Source organism: Metarhizium robertsii (genome assembly GCF_000187425.2).
Source record: "Metarhizium robertsii ARSEF 23 chromosome Unknown MAA_Scf_4, whole genome shotgun sequence".
In the NCBI taxonomy this organism is placed as follows: domain Eukaryota; kingdom Fungi; phylum Ascomycota; class Sordariomycetes; order Hypocreales; family Clavicipitaceae; genus Metarhizium; species Metarhizium robertsii.
The window spans coordinates 3540998-3557274 of record NW_011942182.1 but is presented as its reverse complement, the minus strand read 5'-3'; the positions used below and the strand labels follow the sequence as shown (position 1 = coordinate 3557274).

The window sequence follows — 16277 nt, the reverse complement described above, 5'->3', positions numbered from 1 at the left end:
CCACGGCGTTCTAAATTACAGGCCGGCAATGACTACCGAGCGAGTGAGCGTCTTGCCATCTGACATCATTTCACGGGTGACGAATATGTACACTGGACAGGACTAATCAGCACAACGTGGTCAAAAGTATATGAAAGCTTTGATGAATTCAGTGTTCCCTAATGCTACTCTGCTCTAGAGTACTTGTTTTCCTTTCCACGCCGAGGCTCCCTATGCCGCTGCAAGACCGACTTGCCCCGACTCGACTCTGCCGTCAACGCCGTACAATCCCCTACTCCACGTCGTCGCACTTGCCCGTCTCAAAAATCTCCTGCGACTGGGTGAGAATATTCTCAATCTTGGCGGCGTGGCGCTTGGCAATGTTCCTGGCCATGCTGTGGCTGATCTTGTTGCAGATGGACTGGGTGAGGGCGCGGCCGGCGGTGCACAGGGCGCCAATCTTCTCGCGCGCCAGGCCGCACTTCTTGGCCTTCTTGACGGCGTCGACCTTTTCCTTGACGGCTTCGAGGAGCTTCTTGGCCGACTTGTCCATTTCCTGGACGGGCTTGAGGAGTTCCAGGGCGCCGGAGAGGCCGATGGGGTCCGAGTTGTCGACGATGGACTGGCAGGTCTGGATGTTGGCGGTGACGGCGTCGGTGGCGTTGACGACGGGCTGGATGGTGCCTTCGAAGGCCTTGGTCTCGGTGTCGAGCTTGGTGATGGTGCTGGTGACGTCGTTGAGGCACTTGGCGAGGTCGTGGGGGCGTTCGCGGGGGAGGATGACCGCGTGGGTGCCCGAGAGGGCGAGGAGGGCGAGGGCGGCGAACTTCATGGTTGCTTTTTGGTGGTGGTGGGTGGTTTTTGTGTGTGCGTGGTGGGAAGGGAGGTGGGATTTGGGGATGGTGTTGTTGGAGTTGACCTTTTGTTGGCAGCGGCAGGGGCGTCCTGGGGGCTTTATATAATGGCCTGCTTGGGGGGGATCTGGAGCTTGCTAGCAAACATTGTTGGAGGGCTAACTCGGTCGTTTGCGTCACCTTGCGAGGATGAGTGTGTCGGCTTGGTGGTGCTGGCGGAGCTAGGATCGAGCGAGTGGTGATATCTGCGCCGAGTCGTGGAAAGGGGTTTGGGGCGCATGGGGCAAAAACGGCGTCGGGCGCAGCAGCTCATTCCGGATGGGGGACTTGGCTCAAAATCAAGACTATATTCGTGCTTAGTTGCGTAATCTTGTCGGTTTAGCTTATCCTTAGGTCCGGCATCATGCGGTCACTCTGTTGTCCGGCGGAAGTCGTGAACATTGAAGTCTTCAGGCACGGGTCATGAGGCGGCATTGAGTTTTGCCCAGCAAGTCGCTTGAGCAAGCTGGGCCTAGCGCAAGGCGCGCGACGTAAAACGCGAGTTTGGTCTGGTCGAATTTGTCTTGCCGCGCGTGGCATCATGCCATCATCATCCGAGCATCAGATTGCCCAGAGCGGCAAGAGGCTCGGCCATACGCATCATCCATTTTGGGAACTGGCGACGTGTTTTCTTGCGGTATCGACCGTGCATTACAGGTCCAGTAGCCTCGGGCCATTTTTAGACACTTATACTGTTCATGTCCTCCTGGGTCCGGCGTCGCGGTCATATGATGATTATGCACGAGGGACTGCTCGTGGACGTCACGGTCTGGCTGTCCAATCTGGGGACCCGGCACTGTTGACAATATTGCAATTTGGAGGGCTTTTGCGTCCTTGTGCCACTTCTTCATTTGACGGTATCAGCCCATATCGAGCACACGGAGCTGTCGGGCCCTTTTCATCTCTTCTCTTGACCAAATACCCCCGATATCCCTTTTGGTTCTGACGTGGTCCTGTGACGGCACAAAGTGTGGGCAGCCTCACGCTCACCCGGGCAATACGCCTAGGACTACCCTAGATACTTCATGTACAGTTGGACTTGAGGAGAGAGGTGTGAAGGCGGACTGGCTGAATGGATCAGATCGAATACTGTCGTTGTGAGTGGAAGAAGAGCGATAACAGACTGCGGTTGGGCTCTTTGCGTTATTGTCATGTCTCCACGGCCACTTTCGGCGGCGTGTACAGCAAAGTGATATTCCTTGCTAGGATGACTACTCCGTGCTGGTTCAATATGGGTAATGTTACTGATACTACCTGTTCAGTCAAGGTCAACTGCAGTAGCTGCTGGCACCAGTCATGCTGCCTGACACAACCTTGGGAACAAGCCTCCAATGCTGCTTCCCGACATTCGCACCAATATCCCAGGAGCTTAAAACGGAACATGGTCACCATGAGTCTACTCGGTTACACCCTCATGGCGGTATCGAGGTGATCTGTATGTGGGAACCACATCACTAAACGTATTAAACTAATAAGTTGGCAGTAGTCCAGTATCCAGAGATTAGCATCTTTGACTAGCTCAAACTATATCAGTCGCCTTGGCCCGATGGGCACCATCTAACGGGCTAACTTACCCAGTCTAAAAGAAAGGTTATAGGCTGTAGGTATTATGCCAGGCCAACAGGCTGTTCACTCTTGGTAAAACCACACATCCGTTGGTGCCCTATGAGAGGACCGGAATGCCGGCCTACTCCATGTCTTGCTGAATAGCCGGGGGCAAAATGGCAACAATAGAGCCGTAAAGCCTAGTGAGGTCATATTAACCCCTTCGTTCCCGTCAGCTAGCGACGCAGGCAAAAGGAATTGGCGAGTCAGGTACCGCACGGGTAGCAACCGCATGCACACAGCCCAATTCAGCATATAAAGAGGTAGATGACCGTAGGAGTTTTCAAGCCCAAGTACCCTGAAACCAGCGAGGAGTGCAAGCACGGAAGTATTGGTAACGTCGCGCAGTACGTCTTTATCGACGATGGCCACGTCGCTTGGTGTACGTAGAAGTAGACTCGGATAGACGCATTACGTGTGACGATATGTACTTATCTGACCGTCTCTTTTCGAATACGTGATTTTGAAATTTTCGTGCCATTTAGTGCCAAAATCAATTTAAAGACTTGGCTAACCTGGCCGTGTTGTGTTTTCTGAAAGCTACCAAACACAACCAAAATCCGTAGCGGACCGAGGTTAAGCCTGCCACTACTTGTTGTAAACATTCATGGAAAGGTGGCGATGGTGGTGGCTACTTTCTAATCACATTAGGTTGATGCGATCTCTTGACTATTTGAAATGTACTTAGAAATACTTGACATATTTCCATGTATTACCATCTCCTGCAATTTTACTATCGTCGTCAACGGACAAGCACATGTAGAGAATCTCTCGTAACTGTACTTTAGTTTTAAAGCTCAAGTTAAACTAACAAGCAACAGCTAACTATAGAGGGCTAGAAGCCAAGGCAGAGAAACTCAATAGGCTACATTCTAGTTAGACTTGCTTCCAATTAACCGTGCAATTTGAACTGCAATATCAGCCAGTCCTCCGTATCTGTTCCATTCTAGCTTCCCTCACAATAAATTTCAATCTCCAAAGCCGTAGACAAGACTCAACCCCACGCTCCACCCGTTACAAGCCAAACGGCCAAGTCTCATCGTATTCCAAAGGCTCCTCCGGCTGCTGAGTTTCAATCCCCCTCACTGGGGACGAGCTATCGAACCACAAGAAGCCATCAAACTGTTCCGGAAGAATCGCCGAAGAATAGTGAGATTGCCTTTCCGTCCTCGGCTTGTATATGACGCCAATAAACCGCTCCAGCCGCGGCTTCATCAATTCCCTCCGCAGGGCCCCGTCGCATTTTCCACGCCTGAGGTCCAGAGCAAAGCTGTCAATGCCCGTGGCATGCATCAGCTCCTCATAGCTACCGGGCAATGCTGGCTGTACCTTGACAACCCGCATGTCGCCGCCCCAGGTACTCGCTGCTGCAACGCTTCCAGTGTACGTGCCACAACCTATACTCAGGCAGGATTGGCCGTACGTCTCCTTGCAAAGTTGGCCAATGTTGATTTCACGCCGAGAAGCGCCCATGCTGGTCGCCCGGGCGTCGCCAACATGGCTGTTATGTGCCCACACAATGGCTTTTGACTTGACGCCTCGGTGCTTGAGGATTCGGCCCAGTGTGTTGGCCATGTGCGTGTCTCGCAGGTTCCAGGACTCGTTTAGCCCGTAATACATTGTCTTGTAGTAGCGCTCTGCGTCTGTATCGACTCGTCAGTCATGGCTGTGTGGCAAACACGCTCCCCGTCTTTTGTCTCGACTCACCCGCCGCCACTCTTGCATTCTGCTCTGCGCTGTGAAACTCGTCCCCATCCCAGTGGACCGAGGAGTATTGGACGCGCTTCTTGAGCAGGTCCTTCAGCATGGAGATGACTTCTTTTTCGTGGCCTTGGAATCCTGTCGCGAGGGCTGCGAGGCCGTAGTCGTGAGGGTCGTCCGCCCACACCATGAGCTGCTCGTACCTGTGCCTTGCTAGTTTGGCCATGTCGGCGTCTACTTTGTCGAGATAGTCGATGACGGCTTGCATGGAGCTGCGGAGAGAATACAAGTCCAGTCCGTAGAAGCCAACGGATTCGTGTACAGATTTGCCCTGGCTCGTGTTGTATTTCCGGAGCCACTCTACAAATTCTTGTACTTCCGAGTTTCGCCACATCCACGTTGGGAAGCGCATGAATGGTGCCTCGCGTGCGTCTTTTGTTTTGCCAACGGCCGTGAGACTGACGCCTTCATCGGGGGGGATTCGCCGCCGGACATATCTATCCACAACTTCTGCGTCTGGCCAGTCGCCTTCGATGGCGATGATGTTGAACCCGTGGTGTTCAATCATGTACTTGGACAACTCGGCTCGCGCCGTGTAGAACTCAGACGTCCCATGCGAAGCGTCCCCCAGCAGTAGTACCTTGCATTTTCCAAAGTCATCGAATGCCTTGTTATAGGTTGCGCTGCCTGACGCAGAGTCGAACGATGTAGCATTGGCCGCTAGGAGACCACATGGTGAGTTTGGGTCTTTCGTAGCTTCTTTGCCAATTGAAGTCATTGTTGTAGAGACTCCCCTCAACGCCTCATTCAAGTTGAATTTTCAGTACTTGTTCAGTGTGCCATTCCACCAATGTTAGCGTTCAAGTTGAAATTTTGGAGCATTGAGACACTTACACGCAGGGGCCAGAGTATGACAACTTGTTCGCTATGTTACTGGCTTCGCCTCATCTCTGCGTAACCCGCTGGTGGTCACACCTAGTCCTTTATTGAATCATTCCGCCCGTCACGTATTATACTTCAGAGCCGGGTGAAAATTCTGCCGCAGAAGTGTATGCGGAAAACTCAACACCCTCAAATGAGTACGTACTGTGGAATTGGTGGGAAGACATGACGTGACATGTCCGTCATCCAACGCCAGGTCTATTTTGTGGCCCCCAGTGCCATCTTACACGCTTCACACAATCACTATGGCCCCGCGTCTCCCTATTGGCTGGTTTTTCAGCCTTGGTCGTAACTTGCCGCGAATGCCAAGCGCCGTTGTCCGGACGGCCGGTTACAACCACATCAACGGAGCCTTTAGCATTCTCCCAGATATCGCGACGAACAAGCAAGAATTCTGGAGTCGGCCATAATATCCTTCCTTATCCGAGTTCGAATGAATATTGACGCGAGAAGAGGGTAGACGATATTGGACGGACTTGTATAAACCTCCTATAAACCTCCGTTCTAATTCCCACGCTGGAGAGTCCGCCAATGGGGTCCTTTAAAAGAACAGTGCGACAGGACGTATAATATGTCCGACACTATAAGATGTATTATCTCTTCTGGGAACCCTACTTGGCTGGTGTTCAAAGCCTGGCAATCACTCGCTCGATAGGCTTAGGGTTGAGACATCGTTAAAAACACTGGGCCAAATGAAGGCATTCTTCCTGCCTTCTCGGCTTCTACTTTATTGCAATAAGTTATTCCTTCACTTTTGCCATTCTCCTTTCCGACTTCAGGCCTGGTTCGTCCTGAGCCTTCTTCTGACTTGTCCTCATCTTTTTCTTCACCATTTTAACGGGTTGAGTCCGTGGTATTTGCCTGTCCTCTCTAAGATTCTGCTTTTTCCTAGTTCTCTTCACGTTTACGTGCGTTGTTGCTGAACCAGAAAACAGAGGTCTCGTCAACTATTTAACAACATTTTCAGAGAGAATCTTGGCTTATTATAAGTCATTTATTATTGTAAGCATCTAAAACATTCAAGGATATATTTAGGTTCAAGACCTTTAAATCTTACACTTCTGGGGTTAGATTTATAGGACGCCAGCAATATCGCCGTGAGATCTTTCCAAACATATTATTTAATAATAAGACGTGGTTTCTCTGGCTATAGCTCGTATTTAAAATCCGTAGCTTCCCTTACGCATAATTATACAGCTGAAATTTGACTTAAATGCCTATCACATAGCTTTCCTTACTAATAGGTTCCTCTATAATTTGGTAGTAAGCCTCCCAGTAGGGTTATAACGCTGTGGCGGAGGTTGCGATAAAACTATAGCTATCTCACCTCCCGCGATATACCAAGAAAACAGAACAGAAGCCCCATGTATATCTATTGCACACGTATCACGGTCTTTATGCCGGCAAGGGTATCACGGACCGCGTACATCTATAAATAGCCCTATATAATAAGGGCTTAAAAAGAGGGCTTAGAGTAAAAAAAAGCTTAATTCGGTGGACCCCTCCTCGTTGTGTGTCATGTCTGGTGCGTGACGTGGGTTGCTGGAGTTGAAAATTTAGCCACGTTGTCTTGGCACCTCGTCTGTAGCCGAGTGTGTGGTACCCTCTTCCGTATTGCAATAAAGGATTGGTGCCATGCAGGTGACGGTTTGTATAGAGTCAAGTCTATTAGCCGCAACCACTACTCAAGACCAGAGTTATATACACAACAGTGGTGCCCAAGTGGACCGGGACGCCTCCTCGGCTGGGGCGGAATATCGTTTGACATGCTCAACGGTTTCTTATTGTCAGTCGAGCTGAGCCTTCAGTTGAATCAATGACAAATTATCATGACTGGGTGTATGACAAGACGTCCATCACGAAACACACGAGTTGCTGTGTAGAGCTGCTGTGAACTACACCAGTGTTTGATAGCTCCCGCTTCAATGGGAATAGGAACAATATAATACAATAAAATTAAATAAATTGAACCAATCGGGCAAGATCCCCGGCCGCCTCACCGTATCTGACCGCTTGCTTCAAGTTCATAAGGGGCATTACCCGAGTTCCCAGCAGCCGCTGCACCCATCTCATACCGCCTCCTCGCGGCACTCTCAGGCATCTGTACGTGTCGATGCCCATCGTCACCGTGCAACTCGTGTCCGCCGGCAAAAGACTCTGCCATCTGCAGCGGTACCCTACCACCTGGGCTCGTCGTGTGAATCTTCTCGTCGTAACCCGGTTGGGACTGTGAGTGGTTTGCCCTCGCCCTTGCACGCCTACGCCTGTGCCAAACATAGAATCCAACACCGGCAATAGCCAGCACAACGACGGGAATCGCAACGCCCAAGCCGGCTTTTACGGCCGTGGGCGTCCCCTCCGAGTCGCTGGCCATGACGTACATGGTCGACGTTGCTTGGACGGTTACTAACGGTGTGACACCCGGGCTCGTTAACAAATGATCAAGTGATTGCAATTCATGCGGAGCGGGTATACCTGGACTAGCAGCAGGGACACCGCCATTCCCAACAGTAAGAGCATACCCTGCGGAATAATGCCAACACCAGCGCTGCTGGCCTTTGTTTGTGTAACCACTGTGGTCTGCGTCGTCGCCACCGACGCAGACCCGGTATTGTCAGTCTTGGATGGCTGGGTGCCACCATCTGAGCTGTTGAGCGAGGTGCTCGGGGGCCACGAGCTCACTTGTGTCTTTGAAGTGGGAGCGGCAGTGGCAGTGGCAGTGGCGGACACGGATTGAGGCGAGGGCTGCGGGAGGCCGGCGTCCTTGCAGTAGCCGGCGTAGATGTTCTGCATCGAGGTGCGGTCCTTGTTGAGATCACCCACCAAGCACTGTTCTTTGGCGCATCTCTCGATCCAGGAGCTTGCCTTGCTCGCCGACGCGACTTCGGTTGCGCAGTAGCAGTCGTTCTTATATGGAATCCCACAAGCTAGGGCGCCGCCAAGGTCATCCTGGAAACCAGGGTAGATCAGGCAGTACCTGACGCACTTGTGTGCATCTGATGGGATGTCCTTGGTGATGGTGACGGTTTGCGCAAGGCAGAGCTCAGGGATGAGACAGAGAACGAGGAAGACGAAGGCGTGGGACGCCATTTTGGAGATTTACAATGGCGATGTGTGAAAAGAGGTCCAAAAATGTAAAGTCAGGCACGGCGTAGGTTCCTTGCCCGCAAACAGAGGACGTGGCCACGACTTTATACATATGGATGGGTGTTTGGCGTGTCCTTGCCTTTCATCTCGTGCATATCTGGTGCAGTTCCACCCATGTTCTGCCAAAGCCAAGGATGACTTTCCGTCTGTATTGGCGCCGATGCGGATCTACGGGGGCTGAAAGATGGCGTGGACGAGCTCCTTTATCAGAACAGAGTTCTAGACCACAACCCACGGCAAGGCGGTGACCCATGACGCTGTCCCCGAAATAAAACAACACCAGAATAAGCGCCAATGCTGCACGACCAGGGGGAACCGACTCCATCTGCAAGGGCTCGGGTACCCTTTCGATATGACGGAAGCACGGCGCTACAATATATGCAGCCAAAGTACGGATACTCAACAGTATCCTATAGCTCAACGCATCATCCCGCTACCGGCACGCTTCAACTATGCTCATCATGTCATAGCCCAGCAGACACTAGGAGTCGTCATACGTTTCGGCGCGGAGCCACTGCTTTTCGAAATGCTCGGGATTTAGCAAGGAGCCGCCGAGATCGCTTCATTCAGGCCTCAAATTCACATCACATAACTGGACAGGTTCAACTGAACGACGAGGATTGGCAAGATGCTCCTGATTCTCTTTAGAGACAAATTGCTGATACCTGTGAACCTAGCCAAGCACCGACTGTATTGGAGACAGAAGGTCCAACGTTGAGTTTCGTAACCAGCTTGACTCCATCTAAGCGCGCCAGAGAGCTCAGCTCACCAAATAACTCCTGTAGGCGTCCCTCGTCGAAGAGCCGCATGCGTGTTCATGTGAACCAACTGCTTACTGGAGAATATGCTGCCGCTTTGCAACTTACGGAGTCTGGTGGAAGTTTAAATTAGGTAGAACCAGGTTCACAGGACTATCTAATACAAAGACGGGGTGTCTGATGAGCAAATAGCAGAAAGATAAGAAAGAATAAGTAAGGGATGGTCACCTGGAATGCCGTTGGGGGCCTGATTATTCATTCGACGGTAAGCTAGGCGCCACGGAGCATTGTGAAACAAAATACACGCATTCACGGATACGGAACCCCCAGTCAAAGTAGCCGAGAAATATTTTAATATCCCTCAAAACAGCACGCCGCCTTGTAGGCGCCGGGGAATCATCTGTACGCAGCACGATTGAGTGAGAGCATCGAATGGACTGGGATGGATGTGTTTCAAACCGACGCAGGTGGCCATGTTTGGCCAGAAGGAAAACATGGAGAGGGGGAAGAAAGAGAGGACTGCCAAGCCCATATCCTACATATTCTGTCCCTGAGAGCCAAGTGTCAGGGCTTGTCAAAATAAAATTAAAATTAAACTATGGCTGAAGCGGCCCGACGGCTGCGTTTATCTCGACTGCTTCCAAGCGCCAGTCGCAGGACAGCCCTCATCCAGGATCCAATGGATGTCGTAAATGGGGCTGAACCCGGGCCGCAGCTGGATTACCAGGTTTGTTGACGGCCCTGGTCAGAAATTGTCATGCTTTGATTCGGAGGTGGCTGGAACAGCCAACTCAGCCAACCGACTTGTATCATGGGGACGACGGGCAGGCTTTCAGCTTTGCCCAGCTGGTTGGGCCCCAAGGGATGCGACCAACAGCTAGTTATCAATATATTGATTGATCCTGGAAGCAAATATTGATGACAAGTCTGTTGGTTCAGTCAGCCCAGTCAACCGATTCGATTTTGAGTAGTTGTTAGGACGCGCTCCTCTACTCCATAGAGCATGCAAAGGTCTGCGACTAAAAATAGCCGCCTCTTTCGAGGTGACAGACAGCCTCGCTGATCATGTACCGTTCAATCACACCTCTGCAGGGGTTACCGCGGGCGCTTCGGTTCATTGAATATCTTGGAGACGCCCGTTTAAAAAAAGTCAACTGAGAGACATCCGCCACCTCTTGTACTCGACACACATACTCTATATTTCTACAAACTGACTTACACCCATAATGGCCAAATACGCCAATGGTCAATGGTTCTGCCACTGTGGCTACCCTGCAAAGTGGCTCAAATCGACGCAACCACATAGCTCGGGCTGGGAATGTAAGTGTCGCCTCCCATCTCGCGTAAATGGAATGATTTTTCGTTGATGCGTATCCAGTCGCGAGATGCCGCCTCAACGATGGCGTCGGGTGTCGGTTCTGGATGTGGGCAAAGGACGAGCCCTTTGAGCGAGCCGTATATCAAGCAAAGACACAGGGCCAAACGAACGATGCGGACATTGATGAGCCGCGTATGCCACCGGCAGAGTCTACGAACAGGACATGTATCCCCGAGCCCAATACCTTGCGCGTCGACCGGTCCTGCCCACACCACGGCTGCGGAAAGAAACGACTGTTTAGTCGTAATCGCTGCACCTGTAGGCCGCAGTGACGTCTGGTGGGAATGCCTTGGATGAAACTGTTGGAATTGGAAAGCTTCTGGTAGAGTTGGATTGATTGGAACGGTGTTAAATTTGATGAGTCCCATGGCCCAACATGGCTGTCCATATTGTTCCTTATGACACCTGCCTGATGGCAAGTTTAAAGCCGCTCTAGCTGCTGTTCTTGGCACTCACCCTTTCACCAAGGTTGAAAGCTTTTGAAAGGCCCGGCACTAAATCTTATAGTTTCAGTTGCTGCCGCAAAGTTTAGCCAGGGCATAGCCTTTTTTTCAGCTCCGCATCGAATCAAGTTTTAAGCAGGGTTACTTAAAGTTCCTATTCAATCTATATATTGTCCTGTAGCTAACTTGATCCCACCAAAACCTAGTAGTTGTAAAGAATGCAAAGCATAAAGAGAGATGACAATCTTGGTCACCCGAGGTTCCTTCAGCTTTGATGACGCTCTGGTTTCATACACTCCATCGTATCACATTGCCATTTATGAAGAGCTTGTAACACACCGGCATGACTACAGTCGGCCACAAGATGAAAAGAAGCGCACTTCAATGGTTAGGGTTAGGGTTACATTCCTGAAACTTCTTCCAGCTTGCGAAGAAGTTGCTGTGCCACACCGCCATGGCCATTGTTTTGGCCAAGGCCAATGGAGTGAGACCCCTGTTGTCTGGTCGATTTATTGCGTTTTGGAGATGCATAAAGTTGCCGTTTTCCTTGCCAAGTTCAAGGATGTAATGTGTCGCACATATATGATGCCACAAATAATTCACTCTCTAGTGTGGAGCTTCACTTTTCGCGCGTAGCGGTATACTTTTTTGTGGCACTGTGCTTAGTTGAAATTTGTCAAACATCTACAAAAAAATTGATTCAGCAATTTCCAACTTGACGTGTTTCAACCTGAAATGGGGAGCGTGAGCCAGTCACTGACAGGACGTCAAATAACCAACCCTCCGAGAATGCGGTAGTAGCAAACCCGACGTTTCTCGGGTCAAAGATATAACACAGGTACCGCACATTCCTTGGCCATGTGTTGGCTTCTTGAGGCTACGGTGTTCCCTCGGAATTGCCATGTGTCCACCAAAATAATAAATGGAGCGAATAAATACCTGACCAGATTTGTTCCGGCCAGAGATGCGCAAGTCTACCATCTTGAATACTCCCTCTGTGCCTCCCTGCAGGTTGTCTCGTGCCTTCCGACAAGGGGGTGCGAAGATAATGGTCTGGGCCTCAGCTGGGGTCGCACGGGCAACTTCCCCCGTCGTTGGAATGTTGCAGCCGGACTAAATTTAAATCAAGACAATACTTAACCGCCAATGTAGTTCCTTCAAAACTTGGTTGATATTTGTATCCTGCTGAACGCTGGCCTGGTCGCCATCATATCTACTGGCGCCGTGACCACGCTAGAATTGTGACAAGGGCTAGTGGTGTAGGGCTTGGAACAATTCGATTCAGCTAATAACTTGCTTTAGTATCAAAGGTCCTTGGTTTTCCTTAAGGCCTTGAAGGACAAATGACCCTTATTTATACCAAGCGGCGGTGAGCAAGCGAGCCTCGAAGCCTGAGGCCCCAACTAGGTCTCGAGCCCTTGTGTAACTATCGTCGGGTTCAAGGTTCGGCCCGTGCCTCTAGATACAACGTGACTTCCGTGTAACAAGAATGACGCGTGTAGTCACCATCGACATTATAAGCCTGTGAAGACTGGCCTACGGCAGGTGGATGCGTTGGCAGTGGTGTTGGCTTTGGCTATGGGCGTGGGGGATAGTTTACCCGCAAAGAGCTTGCCGGCTCTAGAGAAATCGTTTCCTAAAGCTCTGGCTTCGGCAGCGTCATCATTGGTAATTTGAGTCAGCGCTGTGCTCTGGGGAATAATTATGACATCTAGATAAGCTCAAGAGTGAGGTATGCACCGCCGGCACGGACTTTTGCATTTATATGATTCAGCGTGTCAAGCCCCTGACTCTTAACTTATTACTTGATGGGGTAGAGAACTAGAGAGCGGGTGCTTGGAGAAAGCGACCAACTTGGGATGACTTTCTATGCTTGATCTTTCTGAGCTTCAATAAGGTTGCCTTTCACCCAGTCGTATAGATCAAGGTTTGGTCTCTGCCTCCTCTCTCCACTAGGAAATACCTTCCGCCTCAATCTATTGACCATTGCCATAAACGGCTTGTAGTATGGAGTTGTGACAAGGGCAGGCGGACCGGGCTTGGAACAGTGATTCAATTCAAACTCAATAAACGGCTTTAAGGTATCAAAGGTCCTTGGTTTTCTAAGAGGCCTTAAAGGACTGAGGGTCTCTATAAATACAAGAAGTCGGCGTGTGTTCGAGGCCTGAGGCAGCCCTCGCTTAGGTCCGGTCTCGGGGCCTTGCGATGCCTTCTTTGTTGTTGTGTAACGGTTGTTGGCCCAACGCCTTTGTTGGCAGTATCAGCATAATTGGGTTCGTTGACAGTCACACATACATACATACATATGAATATGAATAGAAGCCTCGCATATGCATACTTATGCATATATGTGGATAGTATCACGTGGCAACTCAGAACTCCAGCTTTACCATCCTGAGAATGTGTTTATGCATATGAGCAAGTCGAATATGTGAGCAAACTTCTTATATAACCGACGGAAAATATTGAGAATTATGCAAAGGTAAATAACAGGCCGTGTAGTATGAACACCTTTAGTCCAGAAGTGGATCAGAGTCAACATCCATTGTAGCCGTCCAATCTTGTGGCATGCAAAACACCAGACACTAATAAGTTACATTTTGGACTCGGGGTGTTCGAGGGAGGCCCTCTGCCCAAAAAAGAGCTTGCTGCCGAACTGCAGCCACAATACTCGATCCCAAGCCCCCAATTCCATACCGGATGATCATGTCCAGCCCAACATTACATCAAAAATAGTTCCACCATCAAGTATTGTTCTTAGATGGCCCGTTTCTTATCCGCCGACCCCTCCAGGACGTGGTCAGGCTTGAATTCCTTGTCGAGCGAGCTTTCCTTGATGAGTAAATATACCAAGAGAGCCAGCGTGGCAACGCCAAGCAAGAACTCGGCGACGTTGTCACAGCTTTTACCTATGGCAATGGCAATGGGTTTACGCATAGTCGTAGGCAAGTCTTGGAGCTGGCTGATGATGCCAACAACGGCCCCAGCCATGGATGCGTCTAGGTTCTGATCCTTCATGTAAGTTTGAAGAGTATTCTGCAAGATGGTGCCCGAGACCGAAACTCCAATACACATGCCAATACTTCTCATGAATGTGTACATGGCGGCGGCGTATCCGACGTCGGCCCGATCTGCCAAAGCTTGAGTGCAAATGTTCAAGGCAATTAGTATCAGGCCATGGCCCAGGCCGACCACGATGAGAATCAGTACCCAGGCGTAAACGCGCGTGTCGGAATTGAAGAGAATCAGCAGTCCGGATGATAGGATGGAAATCAGCCAACCCAACCAAATGGCCCATCGGAAATGTCCTGTACGCCTAATGATGATTCCGACAAGGATGCCAATCGGCAAAAGAGAACCGGTCATGGGAATAAGGCCGATACCAGCTACTGTTGGGGTGTAATCCTTGACTCCTTCGTAGAAGATGGGCAGATAGTAGAGCGTGCAAAAGAGCTGACGGGGAAAAAGTCAATGGTTCAGCTCACCAGACTACATCAAACCAGACACGCTGACACAGTTGGAGCTTACTCACCATGATGCCCTGGAGAATGGCGCAGATATATGCCGCGAGTTGTGGGCAGCTATTTAGCAAGGACACGCGAACAAACGAGCGTTCAGTGCCATATACCTCCCACAGCCCAGCAGCAACTAGGTCGACTGCGCCGACAATGATGGGAACCAAGGTATGCCAGCTGCTCCATGGGAATTGCGCGCCGCCCCAGGTGATGCCGATCAAGAAGCTGCTTGCACTGGCTGTGCAGAGCACCATGCCAACCCAGTCGAACATCATCAACCTAGTTGCGACCGCCTGTTCGCTAATGCTGCTCAAAGTACTCGGCCTCGCTCCTGGTTTCATTCGCTTAATTAGCAGAGTACTTTGCGGCATAGCGAGACTGCGCGCCCATTTCTGGTTCATGAAAAGGCATAGTATTTGACTAGAAGTTACATGTCTGTAAAACGTTCAACTTTTTTGGTATCAACCCCGTCTCAAAATATCACGCTCAAGAAATAGACAATCGATCTCGGCTGATCTCGGCTTGCACCATCCAATGCAATGCCACGTCGTCATCCCGTATCCCTCTCTACTTGGCATGGTAGAAGTTTTCGTCCGGTTGCTCCTCTGGCGCCGTCAGAGATGCCTCCCACTGTTCCTCCTTTATCTTTGTGGATGACGCATTCTCCAGTTGAATATCGAGGCTAACAATCCGGACCTGCTGCCTCCGCACCAGCATGCTATTCCCCCTAGACGCCCTGGATCTCGCCATTGTCGAGTTGATCGTACTCCCAAATACCCGCGGACACATGCGGACCAGTATCAGTCGGACTGTTGGAAGACAGGCACATATGAGGCCGATGTTGATCTCAATAGTCGACCACCACGCTGTATGCCACAGATCCCAGGTGGGATTTTCCGAACTATAGAAATAAAGAAGCGACTGCAGTCGCAGGATGGACACAACTGTTACACTGCAAGACAGTCAGCGTCTGCGTCTCCAGGACAACCAACTGCAATTACAAACTCAAGCCACACATCTCCCAGGCTCAGGTGGCACATTTGCAAGGGTCATTACTTACAAAGTTCCCGTCAGGAACATGATTGCAGCTCCAATCTTCTTCTTCCAGTGTAGTTCCAACTTTTTAATCTGAGACAGCGGGATGCCAATCATCCACACGTCGATGCCGACGCTGACGGCGCCGTTGATCCATCCGAGTAAGTTGATATTGAGGCATTTCCCATCTTCCTCCTGCACATACTGCATCCAATAAAACCGGATCGGCGTGCATTGAAATATAGAAACAATGGTGGACACGACGCCAAATGAGGCGCTGAAAGCAACAGTAATCCACAACAAGAGTCTGGTGGTCCTGCCAGGGAATATCGTGAGATAGAAGCACAACAGACTAATCTTGATGCTCGTGATGAGGAAAATGTACAAAATCTGCTGTATGTAGAAATACCGCGCAAACTCGGCGATTGTCGCGGGCTGCATTGTCCAGACGTCCTTGCCCAGGCCGTAATGCGTAAGTCCAGTCGTGTTTAGAATCGTGCACGGCAGTCCGACGAGGACCGACACGATGATGACCCAGTCGTCTGTCTTCAAGGTCCGTTGGTAGCTGAAGTACTGTTTGAATACCAGCCGAGCTAGCACGAGGAGGCCCGTCACAGAACACATGGCTATGCTTGTGGCATTGTACTGGCCGGACCGATCTCGAGGTTTGCGGTTGCATGCTGTTTCGGTCGAGTTTTTGGTAGCTATAGCCAAGGGCGGGCCTTGTCAGCTAAATTATCTCGGGAGACGGAGGCAAACTGCTTTGGTGAGGCTTTACCTAATTGTTGTCCAAAATCACAGAAAGTTCTGACACATTTGGCTGCACCATTCAGGATGGTTTGATCTGCACAGAGACATGACGTATCGCGACATTCTGCCTT

General features: G+C 50.6%; 5 protein-coding genes across 5 annotated transcripts; all 5 read right to left on the bottom strand.

Moving 5' to 3' along the window:
- Positions 1-271: 271 nt before the first annotated feature.
- MAA_03187 (Cell wall galactomannoprotein) lies at positions 272-811 on the bottom strand (the record flags this gene model as incomplete). Its single annotated transcript, XM_007821185.1, has 1 exon — positions 272-811. The coding sequence occupies one exon, from the start codon at positions 809-811 to the stop codon at positions 272-274; it is 540 nt and encodes a 179-aa protein (XP_007819376.1).
- A 2680-nt stretch (positions 812-3491) lies between these two features.
- On the bottom strand, positions 3492-4956 carry MAA_03186 (Erythromycin esterase; the record flags this gene model as incomplete). Its single annotated transcript, XM_007821184.1, has 2 exons — positions 3492-4120; positions 4185-4956. 2 exons carry the CDS (start codon positions 4954-4956, stop codon positions 3492-3494), a joined length of 1401 nt encoding a protein of 466 aa, XP_007819375.1.
- A 2160-nt stretch (positions 4957-7116) lies between these two features.
- MAA_03185 (Transmembrane protein SKG6) lies at positions 7117-8210 on the bottom strand (the record flags this gene model as incomplete). Its single annotated transcript, XM_007821183.1, has 2 exons — positions 7117-7514; positions 7643-8210. The coding sequence occupies 2 exons, from the start codon at positions 8208-8210 to the stop codon at positions 7117-7119; spliced, it is 966 nt and encodes a 321-aa protein (XP_007819374.1).
- Positions 8211-13603: 5393 nt separating this feature from the next.
- Positions 13604-14633, bottom strand: MAA_11142 (uncharacterized protein; the record flags this gene model as incomplete). Its single annotated transcript, XM_011413108.1, has 2 exons — positions 13604-14299; positions 14379-14633. 2 exons carry the CDS (start codon positions 14631-14633, stop codon positions 13604-13606), a joined length of 951 nt encoding a protein of 316 aa, XP_011411410.1.
- A 295-nt stretch (positions 14634-14928) lies between these two features.
- MAA_11141 (mannosyl phosphorylinositol ceramide synthase SUR1) lies at positions 14929-16020 on the bottom strand (the record flags this gene model as incomplete). The annotated part of the gene is made up of 2 exons (XM_011413107.1): positions 14929-15313; positions 15422-16020. The coding sequence occupies 2 exons, from the start codon at positions 16018-16020 to the stop codon at positions 14929-14931; spliced, it is 984 nt and encodes a 327-aa protein (XP_011411409.1).
- Between the last annotated feature and the right edge of the window lie 257 nt (positions 16021-16277).